Here is a 12366-nt window from a genome sequence, read left to right on the forward strand (position 1 = left end):
TGCTATTTCCATGATTTTGGACACCTTGTAACCCAGCCCATGGTGTGCTGCTCAGTTCCGCATCAGCTGCCATTCTTTTTGCTTTTCCCTGCCCCAGTGGCTTTTTCATTCTCCCTCAACACATTTCTGATGTTCAAGAATCTCAACATCTGTTACTACTTCTACTGGTAATCTTATCTCGACCATCGTGCCTTTTTCTACTTCTTAGATGAAAGCAGGTGTCTATTCAAACCATCCCCTCTATGGCATTTCTCACTTCCTGAAGTACCTATACTGTAAGCAACTCCACTGAAGGAACAGGTTTTTCTTGTTCACAGACTCTGCATCAATCACTAAAACAGCATAACCAAGCAGGCTCCATATAGCTTTGAGTAAATATTTTTAAAGCATTAAAGTAGAAAGCACAGAAAGCAGGGGGCAATTTTTTTCTAAATATGTGTAAAAATATAAGCTTTTAAAAATGAAGTTAAGCAGAGGAACAATTTTTAGTAAATTCAGTTGCTTAAAAATAAATCTGAAAAGTGTCAACGTAGTTTTGATGATTGTCTTGGAAATTTTTAAAATAATCTTACACCAAGAAAAAAACTTTTTATTAAAGCATCAATTACCAGTTATTTAAAAAGACACAAGACAAGACAAACATACAAAGGCATCATCATTCAACTGATTTTTAAACTCAGTACTTTTGAAATATGAAACAATGATCACCACCCCTAAGTCTGTTTATTGCTAAAAATTGATTAATAAGTTGGTCTACAACTGTTTTCAATCTTAGGTTACTGAGTTTTTCAGCTTTATCTTATAACATTTTAGAAATATATTTCTCACAGTAGTAATTTCATACAATTAATGCTTGCAATTATAGGCAGCTTCCCCATGTCACAAGAATTCAATATAGTTGTTGCTGTGGCTATAGGTACCATTTGAGGTTGTCTATACTAAGACTCACACATTTAAAGGACACATGAATAGGCAGACTGTGGGGATCAAGAGCAGAAAACTAAGAGCAGATAAGGCTATCTTTTCCTTCAGACTAGTTAACAGAGGTTCTATCGCTTCAGCTCCACTGTTGGAGAAGCAGTTCGGCTCAAAGCAGCTGGTTCCATTCTGCATTTCCTTTTCTAAAGAATGATAGCCTTTACTAACTTGCACAGCCAAATAAAGTTACTTTAAGGTACCCCAAACCTAAACTACTTGAAATAAGTTATTCTCTTAATTGGTTTAGCAGCTTTGCTTCTGGAAAAGCAGTAAAACCCACTTTGTTCCAAAATGAGAATGCTGACTCAGAGCCTTGACTGTAAGATACCTGCCTGTCTTCTATCAGAGTGAGTCATGAAGGTGAACCTTCACAAACTTTGTAATATAATAAAGCAAACATGACCTCATTTATCAACACACAATACTTAGTCAGAAAAACCAAGAAAGTACACATATAAGGTTGAAGGGGCTTGTATAAAATAAGAGGGTGTATGTCATATAAAGGGAATGTGTACAGTAATAAAAACTTGTATACAAGATGATTCTGCTTTATAGAAGTCTGTTTAAACTGACTATAAATGAATGATTGGAGTTTTCCTTCCCTAACATAATGCCCATTCACTATAGGCTGGTCCTAGTTTCTTACAAATCCCTCATTTCTTTGGATTTAGTTACTGTACCCTCATTGTACTGCCATAACTTCTAAGCTGGGCCTGCCCAACCTGTGTGTAGAGCCTCTCTCAGAAATATACCAAGCACATTAGACAGAGGCATCCCTTAGTGGAGTTCTGCACTTCAAGACAGCCTATGAAGGACCAGTACTTGGCCCTCCAATGTAAATACCTCTTATTTCACATTATCACTGAAGCAGTGCAGTTCACTAACTACTCTTTCCCTACTGGAAACGTAGTAGCTCTAAGAATTTTGTTCAGTTGTAGAAACATTTCAATACTTATTAATTCCAAAGATCCGAACACCATGGAGCTGTGGCATTTTGGGAATAAGTACACTCAGAAGAGAAGCTGTGTTTAGGATGAAGTGAGTTGGGTCATACTTCGTATAGAAACTTGCCAGAAAGTATCTGCAGAGATAAAAAGTTAGAATACACATAGCATCCCGAAATGTAGAATTAAAAAATATTATAAAAGGGGGCCACTGAACACAAATGCATAGAAATAAAATCATTCTGATACTAAAACATTTTGATTTGGAATTTAAAAACCGAGTTGCACGTCTTACATTTCTGCAATGTGCATAGGAGCATGCTGTTGTTTAGCATCCCTGAAAGCAGACAGTCTTCACATGCCTATGAGATTTCAAATGTAGATTTGTATTCAGTGGATTTCTAAAAAGAAGACCTGGGTTTAAGCACCAGTATTCTCAAGGGATTCTGTGGCTTACCCAAAGATCATGAAAAACTGGTGTAGAGCTTTGGAAACTAGCCTTTTCGCACATGCATAAGTCAGTATCTTTGAAAAAAACATGTATTTAGTTGCCCTTCTGATATCATCATCTTCTTGCTTTAACTGAGTAGTCTATAACCAGTCAAACTGGAAACCCAGAAGGTGCAGTTGGAAATTCCATATGTTTTGCTATTACAGGTTCACAGAAAGACCATTTCCTCTAACTTTATCATTATTCTCATAAAGGGAGATGTTTTGTATACTGTGGTTAGAAAAGAACAGCTACCTCCACAAGTAAAAACATCTGCCAGAAGAATGTACATGTCTTTTTCAGAACTTTCTAGCATAAGAAATTCTGTAATCTTCCACTTACGCCATACTCCTCACCTGGAAAAAAAATTTAAAAACTATTTAATGTGTGTGAACAGTTTACCTGCATGTATGTCTGGGTAGCATGTGCATGCCTGGTGCCTGCAGAGGACAGAGGACAACAAGAGATCTCCTCACCCCAAAAATGAAATTACAGACAGCTGTGACCTGCCATGAGGGTATTGGGAATTGAACCCAGGTCCTCTGGAAGAGTAGCCAGTGCTTATAACTGGTGGGCAATCTTTACAGCCACTACTTCTTAATTTTTGCTGCAAAATCGTTCTTCATGCTTCCTTTACATACTTGAAGCATTGTATTCAGTAAGCCAAATGACTTGTTGCCAATGCCAGTTTAATTTATAATCTGGCAGAAGGAAAGGATATATCTCGGCATGTTTTTGCCTTATCACACTTTCTTTTAATGAAATTTAATAACACTGTGTATAGAGCTATGAAAATTGCCCCACTCTTAAAATAACCTAGAAGACGCTAGGGAAATGTAATTCCAGGTAGAATCAGTATACAAATTTATTTGCTAAGGTTTATATTAGAAAGAGACCTGCAATAGAAGACAGAAGTTTTCATTTAATCCAGGTTCTTGATTCAAAAGAGCCACAAGATCTTTACCAATGTAATAGATTTGAGTCTGTTTCAGTTTTCTTTCTTTTGAGATAGGATCTAAGTAGCTCTGGCTGGCCTAGAACTTGATATGTAGACCAGGCTGTCCTTGAACCCATTTGTCTCCAAAGTGTTGGGATAAAGGATGTGTTACTCTAGCTGGCTTGAGTCTGTATCTTTATCCAAAAATTTGTGCTAACAGCATGTCACACCAACCTGACAAATTAAAGCAAGTATGAAAGTACTTGTGAAAATGATCATGGCTGGTGATATAACTGATAATAGACTGCAGGGCATCCTAGGTTTGACCAAGTGCCACACAAGGAACCATGAAACAATCAACACTATACAGATGGCCTGAATGATACTTCTTCAGTTATGTGAGGAATTTAATCAGAATGCTTGAAATAATAACTTTGGGTTAAAGTTATATTTTGAGAACCAGGAAGACTGTATATATAGGTAGATCTTAACTGACTTTTTGGTATATCTAATTCCAAATTCAACATATGTCAAGCATTTTTATGTATATTATACTTCAATTTTCTATGTTTACAGATGCGGAGCCTGAGGGTTTTAAGAAAATGGCTAAAACAAAGTCCACAAGGGCCAGGTAAGTATCCTAGTCATAGTGTCTGTCTAGCAAGGCCAATGTCATATAGCTTAAAACCAATATAGCCCAAACCTATATTAAGGACATCTAACTGTCATTCCTGCTATTGCATTTACTTTTGTTAAATTATAAAAGACTTTCCATTTGAGTTTAATTTTACAAGGGATATAACGAACTCATTTCCATAAAATCTGATAAATATAAAGGGAAAAAGTCTATTGCGTTATGATCCTTTCTTGAAAATATTCTCATTTATGAAAACATCTATTCAAAATTTACCTTTCTTACAAAATCTTTCTCCTTACTCCAGACTGCATTGTTGCTTCATTATATATGAAGCTGTATGTGATAATGTTAAAACTAAGATACATGTGATACATAGTATTGTATTCAACGCAACCTATATACTTAGGTAGAAATGGGTAGGATAAAATATTCAAATGGAAGGAATAATGATGTAGGTACTGGGAGGAAAGCAGACACCAGATTCCAGTAGATGCTTTACAAATAATGATTATCATCACCAAATCATTGCTTAGGATAACTAATCTGACATACAATACAGAACATAATAGAGTGTTTACAGTTTCCTTAGCAATCCATGATGTCTTAACTTTTCTACCACTTACAGAATTATTGGAGAAATTGTGAAAAACTTCCGAGAAGATGTAAACTGTACTCCATAGTCGAGCTGTTCCCAGTGGGTTAGGAGCCTTGCTCTACCCTGATCAGGAGTTTCAAAAGGCGTTCCTTTCACTGCATGCAAAAACACATACATACCCTGAAAAGCAAGCAACAGAGGGTATCAAACACAGAGTTTATCCTTAAACATATGCATTATGATGGCTCTAGGCTGTTGGTGCCCAAGTACATAATTTAAATTAAGGACAAGTTAGATTTTCATAAAATAGTGAAAAATTATAGTCAGTATCTATGTAATGTAAAGCTTTCTGGAGTATGTAATTTGGTGAAAACCAATACAAGGGGAATTAAAAGTATCATTTTTACCTAAAACAAATATGAATGTTGGCATACACTACATCTATGTTTATTACTGCACTGTTCACAACAGTAAAGGAACAAGCCTAAATGCTTATCAGCAAAGTAATGGATAGAGAAAATGTGGTATTTGTACATTAGAAGAGCTTTATTGACTACTAATGAATGAACCAATGAGGGGGAGGGAGAGAGGGAGGGAGGGGAAGGGGCAAGGAGGGTAATGAGAGGAAGATAAAATATTGCATTTTTGCTAACATGTAGACTCTAGCTCTAAGTCTATACATCTATGTAGAGCATACAGGCAGTGGGAAAGGTATGAAGAAGAGGAAGGGTTGAGAGGGAGGAAGGGATGAGAGAACTACAAGCTGCTGAGAGAAGGACAATCAGTCTTCTCCAGGGACGAGCCCTGTAGTAGGTTATCCAAATCCAGTGGCCACCTTTAAACACATGTACATATGAGCAACACTAAATGGACCTAGCAGGTTGAATTCATATATACGTATATGAATATGTAACAGAATAACAAAAGAGGTCATGGCTTTGAGAGGGTATAGAAGCTGGAGGTGGGTGGGGTGGAAATAGTGTAAAAACAGTATTCACGTATTTAACTCTCACAAAAACTCTCAAGTTTAATCCAAATCCATGATTAAAATGGGTAGATTTTTGGTGTGTAGATCATTCATCAATAAAGCTGCTTGTAGCTTGGTGGTGAAGCACCTGGCATGCTTAGGCTAAAATACACCGAGTTCAATTCCAGGTAACCAAAACTAAAACAAAAAAGCAAATTTTTTTTTTCCCATAAAGTAGAAACTAGAAATAAACTGTAAAATGCTGTTATTTCAAGAAAACAAAATCAAGATAATCAGAGACAAGCTGAGAAAATGGATGAAAACTCCTGCAAAAATTTTCTATAGCCCTTTGCACTAGTTAATAGACAAAATAATTTTAATTTGCTTTAATGTATGTGGATGTGGTTTTGTCTTGAATATAATAAAAGGTTACTTTAAAAATAATTTTTATTGAACTATTACTGTTTTATAAGGAAAAAAGAACTACTCCATAACACATTATCTCTTAGAATACAGAAAAAAGAACTATCTTTTTGATATTTTCTTCAAACCATATTGCACTCATTAGTGTTTAAAATGTGATACTCAAATGTTTACCCCTTTCAATGGAAAAAAAATAATGTCTGCATACTTGAGTATATTTAGCTCTGTGATGGTGTTTGGGGAGCACGTGTAAGGCATGGATCAATTCCCAGCAACACACACATGCAGACATACACACACCATCTTTAGTGAGTAAACTTTTTCTCTTAGTATGCTCACTTTTAGTACCTTTTTTTATAAAACATTAATGTTCATTATTCATAAAGCAAAATAATTAGGAAAATAAAATTTGTATCTGGGGTACTAGCACTTAATATTTACCAAGTCATAGAGAACTCTGGTTCACTTTATAGCTAAACGATAATCTGGGAAGTCTCACAATCTTCAGAATGAACAATGGGGCAGGAGAAAAAGGCTTGGCAGTTGCTGCTCTTGCAGAGGACCAAGGTTGGTCATTAGTTCACAACTGCATATAACTCCAGGTCTAAGAGATCTGATACCTCTTTTTGGCCTCCATAGGTATCTGAATGTAGTATGAACACAGAGATGCATACATGAAAATAAAACACATCTTAAAAAACCAGAAGAATGAACTATAGCACCAAATCAAAGATAATCACTGTAAGGCCTGAAAAGCTGTGCAGGGTTTCACTCCATAGTGATTAGCTCCATTTCTGAATGCATAAAAAGCATTCACAGTTTACACTTCTAATCTAATCAGCTAATGTAAGCTACTTTTAAAGGCAACCTTAAATTGCAGTCATGTAATTACTACATTTATGACTGGATTTTTAGTGTGGTGGACTAATAAATGAGAAACATGCTTTCCACCAACAGTGAAAGAGAAACATGATTTCCTATATTGTGCCCCCTAGTCAATCAACTTTAAAACAAGAGAGATGGGAATGGAAATGACATCTATAATACATTCAAATAGTTTATTCAATAAATACATACATATATGTGAATATGTATGTACACACACACCATCAGAGATTGCAGAAGTTAAAATACAAAGAAGCCAGATGTGGCAGCTCACTCCTGAAATCCCAGCGCTTGGAAAATTCAAACATGATGAATGCCAAGAGTTCAAGGCCAGCGTGGGAACAGAGTGAGAGCCTGTTTCAAAAACCAAAGTAAAGGAACAATTGAGATTAAACTCTTAATTATAAAACTATGATGAATATATAATGGAATACAGAGGGTGTTACAGATTCCTGGAGTAGGTGAAATCTGAGTAGTTTTACTCAACAGGAATCAGCCAGGCACAATGAGGAAAGGAAAGAGAAAAACTGAAGCCAGGGCAAAAAAATTTACAGCAATTCTTTTTTTTTTTTTTTTTTTTTTTCCCCAAACTATAAAACAGCATGTATTTAATTTAGAGACCAGGGGAACAGAGATTGACTTTCTGTCTCTGTACTCAATAATTATGCCACACAAAGAGCCTGGGACTTTACCATAAACCCAAAGAAGAATCCTTGAAGAATTTACAAACAGGCCTTGTGTAGATAGATACACATTTAAAAAATGTTTCTAAGTCAAGTCTGAATAAAGGAATGTAGAAAAGAGGCATATGAAGAGGAACATTACTATAATAATTATCTGATAAAGAAATGAGGCTATAGCCAAGTAAAAAGTGAAGTAGTAAACAGGGCTTACACAGGAAAAAGCAATTACACAATGCAAAAGTGAGCATATCAGGCTTCCACCTAACTCTTGGAGTGGCTATTACTAGAGTCCCATTTGTTTATGAAAGTTCGGCGGTTAGTAGGCAGTAAAGGGAACAGTATGTGCTTCGGGTTAGGTTGGGACCATGATGGGCTCTGTTTATGTGCTTACTTCCAGATGCAAGGTGATCGAAATACAAGCAGTTTTCTACAGATAGGAAACTGAAAGGTCCAGGTATAACGGTATTCGCCATGTATAATGGTATGTACCTCTAGCCTCACTTTCTTGGGAATTAATTACTTGGGAAGATGAGCTGGGAAGATTATTTGAATCAAGTATTCAAAGTCATCTCTGGCAACATGGTGAGATTCAATCTCTCCCATCTCTATGTAGGCTGTCCTGGAACTTGTTATGTGTAGACTAGGCTGGCCTTGAACTAACAGAGATCCACCAGCCTCTGCTCCACTAGTGCTGGGATTAAAGGTGCGTGCCACCTTAATGGGTGAGTCCATTACTTAAATGGTATTTACTTGCTGCCAAACACTTTATCCTGACCACCAGCTTCAGCCTGCCTGCCTATCTATCTATCTATCTATCTATCTATCTATCTATCTATCTATCTATCTATATCAACTATAGCATATAAAACCCTAGTCAAAGTTCTGTACTATCTGCATCTTTCCCCTTCCATTCTACATTAGTAAGTACTTAAAAGTTTAAAAAAAGGCCACTGTCACGGTGTTGTGTGGGTTTTTTCCCCTAACAGTCAATTTCCAAGGATGTACATGCTCAGTAGTCAATGAAGTCTGTAATAATATCTAACGCTAATGCATACAGCTAATACAAAAGTGTGAAAATAAACAATAAATATTAAATGTACCATAAGATGCTGAATGTGCTTGAGCTTAAAATGTTTATATTGAATAAAGAAGGTATACTTAAGTAATTTAGAAAGACTTTGCAAGGATTCAAGCCAAAGATCTTTATTAGACTTCAATTAAACATAAGACAATTAATGTCCAAGTATTCTAGTGAATCAACAAATAAGCCAAATTATAAATGTAATTTTATTAAAATGGCAAACGATGAGAAAGTCTTAGAAAAAGGCCTAATGTTAAGGTGTGACAGAAAAATTCTTCAAAATTAACTCATATTATCACAAGCCACTGAATTATACACTTATTTATCTTTGCAATATTAAGTACTGATGTGTACATTTTTGTAGTTTGAGACAGGATTTCTTGGTGCAACAGCCCTAGCTGTCCTGGAACTAGCTCTACAGACAAGGCTAGCCTCAAATTCACAGAGATCCACCTGCCTCTGCCTCCCAAGTGCTGGGATTAAAGGTGTGTGCTACCACTGCCTGGCTAAATAGGACTTTTATAGTGCAGAATATAGAGTTGTTAATAAAATCACTAAGGTGTTGGGCTGGAGGTGTAAATCAGTAGAGCTTGCCTGCCACACACAGGGCCTTGAGTTCAATTCCCAGGACGGAAGAGGAACGTACCTTCCAAACACCACACCACTAAGTTACAGGCTTTATTTATAATGTATTAAATACCTTCATATTGTAATGAAAGCACCAGTCATTTATCTCCACAACACTTTCCATCATTTGAAACTGAAGATCTGTATTCATTTAATAGCATTTTATTGTTTCTCTTAACCCCCTTCCCCACCCATCAACACACAGAACCTTAGGGTTTCATATGTTTAAAATAAGACGAAATTCTTACCAGATTATGTATTATGTTCGTTAAGGTCCAAGCAACAGAAACACTGAAGAAGGGGATGCTGAGCAATACAATATGAAGTAAGCCAACTCCCAAAGCATATGTCAGCCACATACCACGGCTGTTCATTACACGAGTATTGGGGTTTACCTCACTGTGGGCAACTCCAACATTCATGTTTGCTCTGTAGGAAAGAAACAAACCAACAGTGCTATAGCTGGAAATCTAAATACCCACAATTCCTCATTCTGACGAGGAACACACAACTTTAAAACACTGTCTACAGATGCTGATATAAGCAATGAGGAATCCTCACTGGAGGATTTCCAAAAGTTGAGGTCAGCCTGAGTCACATAACAAGGCCCTATCTCAAATTTCTTTAACAAAAAAGAAATATATATATATATCTATATATATATCTATATATATATCAGAATGAAAGAAACTAAATATAAACAGGATAAACTAATACTAGTTTTTAATTGTGCAAGTTAGAAGGTTTCATTGTGGTATTTCCATACATGCCTTTACCATGTTCAAGACCTATTCCTCTTTATTACCCCTCTCCACTTCCCTTTCCCTGGTAGGCTAGCCCATTTTCTATTTTCAGGTCATCCTTTTGATTTGTTACTTTTATTAGTTTTCCATATACTTTAAAAAGGTGGAGGGAAGAGTCACCTGCCCAGTTTTCATGACTAGATGCTAACAAGTGATGAAACATTTTAACTATAGGGTTTAAAAGCTTTTTTTTTTTCTTCTTTGAAACAAGGTCGACTCACAGGTATACTCCTGCTTCAGCCTCCCAAATGGTGGAGTTAAAAGTGTAAGCCACTAATGTCTGGCTATGTGCCTCCTTTTGAATAGTGAACTTAGAAGTAACATGCTGTTGATGTAATGTGAAAACTTTACTTGGTTAAGGATTCAAATTGTAACACAACTAGGTTAAAGCCTTGAGTCTTTCTCAATGTTTCTTTAGCCAAACTCTCCAACTGGTTTTTCTTTATCTCACCCCTCGTCGGCTTTCTCCTTTTATGTTCAGGAAGAAACACTAAAGAACTGGTATTAGTGTTCGGCCATCGTGAGCATACAATTTATTGGGGCCTAAGAGTTTAGTTTGTTACAATCAAACTGAGGTGGGTATTGTCTGAGAGCGGGAAAATTGCTAGAAGAACATTTCACCTCCCATTCCAAAGTACACAGAACCCTTCTATTGCAGAATTTGTAGGAAGGCAATTTCACCCGGCTAAGCAAGTGCTTCTAGAGTGTAATGTTTTTTCGGCTTCTCGAGATCTACTGAATAGGCAATGATGAAAGTTACACTGTGGGAAAGTCTCGCGCAAATTTTGCTTCTATAAAAACCCAGCGTCTATAATGCATTTTAAAATGTTAATACTTCAAACATCCCACAGAATGTAAAAAAAAAAAACGCTGCAAGTAGGCCTCACATGGCCACGTAGGCCAGCCTAGAAAACCTTTCCCAGCAGGTGTGCGGCAAACAAAGAATTTCCTACGGGGCCGGGCCTTCCCCGCCTGCGCACAGCCATCGCCAGCTCCCACCGCCCCTGTCGCAGCCCCGCGGCGCGACGACCGCGAAGAGCACCCGCGGCTACCTAGCCTGCGCAGCGCGAGCCGGGGACGTAGCGGAAGTCCGCTCTGCCGCAGGCCGCCTCGCAGCTCCCGGAGGCTTCGAGCTTACCTACCGCCAGCTCCCGGCGGCCCGCACGTCGCAGGACCAGCCCGGCGACAGCGACAGCGACAGTACGTCCTCACGCCAGAGCGCCACTGCTGCGCGGCGCCGCTTCCGGAAGCCTGCCAAGCCTCTCTCGCCAGCAGCCGATTGGCTGTCAAACGCGCCAATCCCACTTCCCATGGTGGGCGGGTCTAGGAGGCGCTCGAGCTCCGGTCCCTCCGAACGCGCGCGCGCGCGGCGATCGTGCGGGCGTCCCACTCGGGATCCTGCTGCTCGGCCTTGGCTGAAGCTCGCCGCGGTGGGTGGTGAATGCCTTTCCTCGCGCGAGCTAGAAGGTACTGTCACCACGATCGAGCACTCCCGGTGATGCTCGGGGAGGCTGGTGCCGCCTCCCGGGGCCAGGGGCGGACCTGCGAGGCTCGCGCGCCCGCGCATGCGAGTCAAGCCCTCGGGGCTGCTAGGCAGTAGTGGGAGCTCACTCACACGTGTGAGTTTTGTCTTGCTAGAGAGTGTAGCGGCTTGTAGTGCTGTGTGTTGTCACAAAAATCTATGGATTTGTGTTTATCCCTGATGGAAGTCACATGTAGTACACCCCGAAGAAATGTGAATACCACCTGAAGTTCATCTCACTAAGGAAGGAGAGGAAACGACTTGATCAATCCATTTTCTTTCCTAGTCGTATTTGAAATTACATTTTCTTTGCTGTGGTGATTTGTATTTATAAAAGTTTGTGATATTTACTTCAGAAGTAACGCTGGAAAACATTTTAAAGTTGGCAGAATGCTTGCACTTATGTGTAATGTCTTGTATTTGTTTTGGTTCTATGGAACAGTTGGGTTGGGTTTAAAATGTGTTGTTTTCTCCCTAAATTCTAAGTTCTCGAATCTCGTTTTGTAGATACAGTTTTCTCTTAACTGACTTTTCTTATTGTAGAACACTTACTGAACTGTTCATCTCCTTAAGTAGGCATAAACTCTTTTCTGACACTGCAGGTGTCCAGTTCTGTGACAAGTAACCTGGCATCACCCTTCTGCTTTTCAAAAGAGGTGCACATCCCTTAATATGACACATTCCAGAATATGTTGTTAACATCAAGTCTTAGTCCTCTAAGGGGTCTGAGCCAGGAGGAATGGCCAAATAAATAAAATAGCCTTTTATGGTTTTGAATTAAAATCAAGGAAGGA

The 12366-nt window shown here is 38.4% G+C and overlaps 2 protein-coding genes across 3 annotated transcripts in view; one reads left to right on the forward strand and one right to left on the reverse strand.

The window, feature by feature from the left end:
- Positions 1-568: 568 nt before the first annotated feature.
- Ormdl1 (ORMDL sphingolipid biosynthesis regulator 1) lies at positions 569-11319 on the reverse strand. 2 transcript variants are annotated; one of them, XM_027396834.2, is made up of 4 exons: positions 11189-11319; positions 9496-9676; positions 4610-4761; positions 569-2059 (listed from the first exon to the last, which is right to left on the reverse strand). In XM_027396834.2, exons 2-4 carry the CDS (start codon positions 9667-9669, stop codon positions 1924-1926), a joined length of 462 nt encoding a protein of 153 aa, XP_027252635.1. In that variant the 5' UTR covers positions 9670-9676; positions 11189-11319; the 3' UTR covers positions 569-1923. The 2 variants fall into 2 exon arrangements, with proteins under 2 accessions (XP_027252635.1, XP_027252634.1); XM_027396833.2 differs by having other exon boundaries at positions 11193-11316.
- Positions 11320-11374: 55 nt separating this feature from the next.
- Positions 11375-12366, forward strand: part of LOC100751321 (PMS1 protein homolog 1) — an 87171-nt gene continuing 86179 nt past the window's right edge. Inside the window, exon 1 of the mRNA XM_027396831.2 lies at positions 11375-11517. The gene's annotated coding sequence lies outside the window, so the exon portion shown is untranslated. The remainder of the gene's footprint in view (positions 11518-12366) is intronic.

The sequence above is a fragment of the Cricetulus griseus genome, chromosome 2 (genome assembly GCF_003668045.3).
Source record: "Cricetulus griseus strain 17A/GY chromosome 2, alternate assembly CriGri-PICRH-1.0, whole genome shotgun sequence".
Classification (NCBI taxonomy): domain Eukaryota; kingdom Metazoa; phylum Chordata; class Mammalia; order Rodentia; family Cricetidae; genus Cricetulus; species Cricetulus griseus.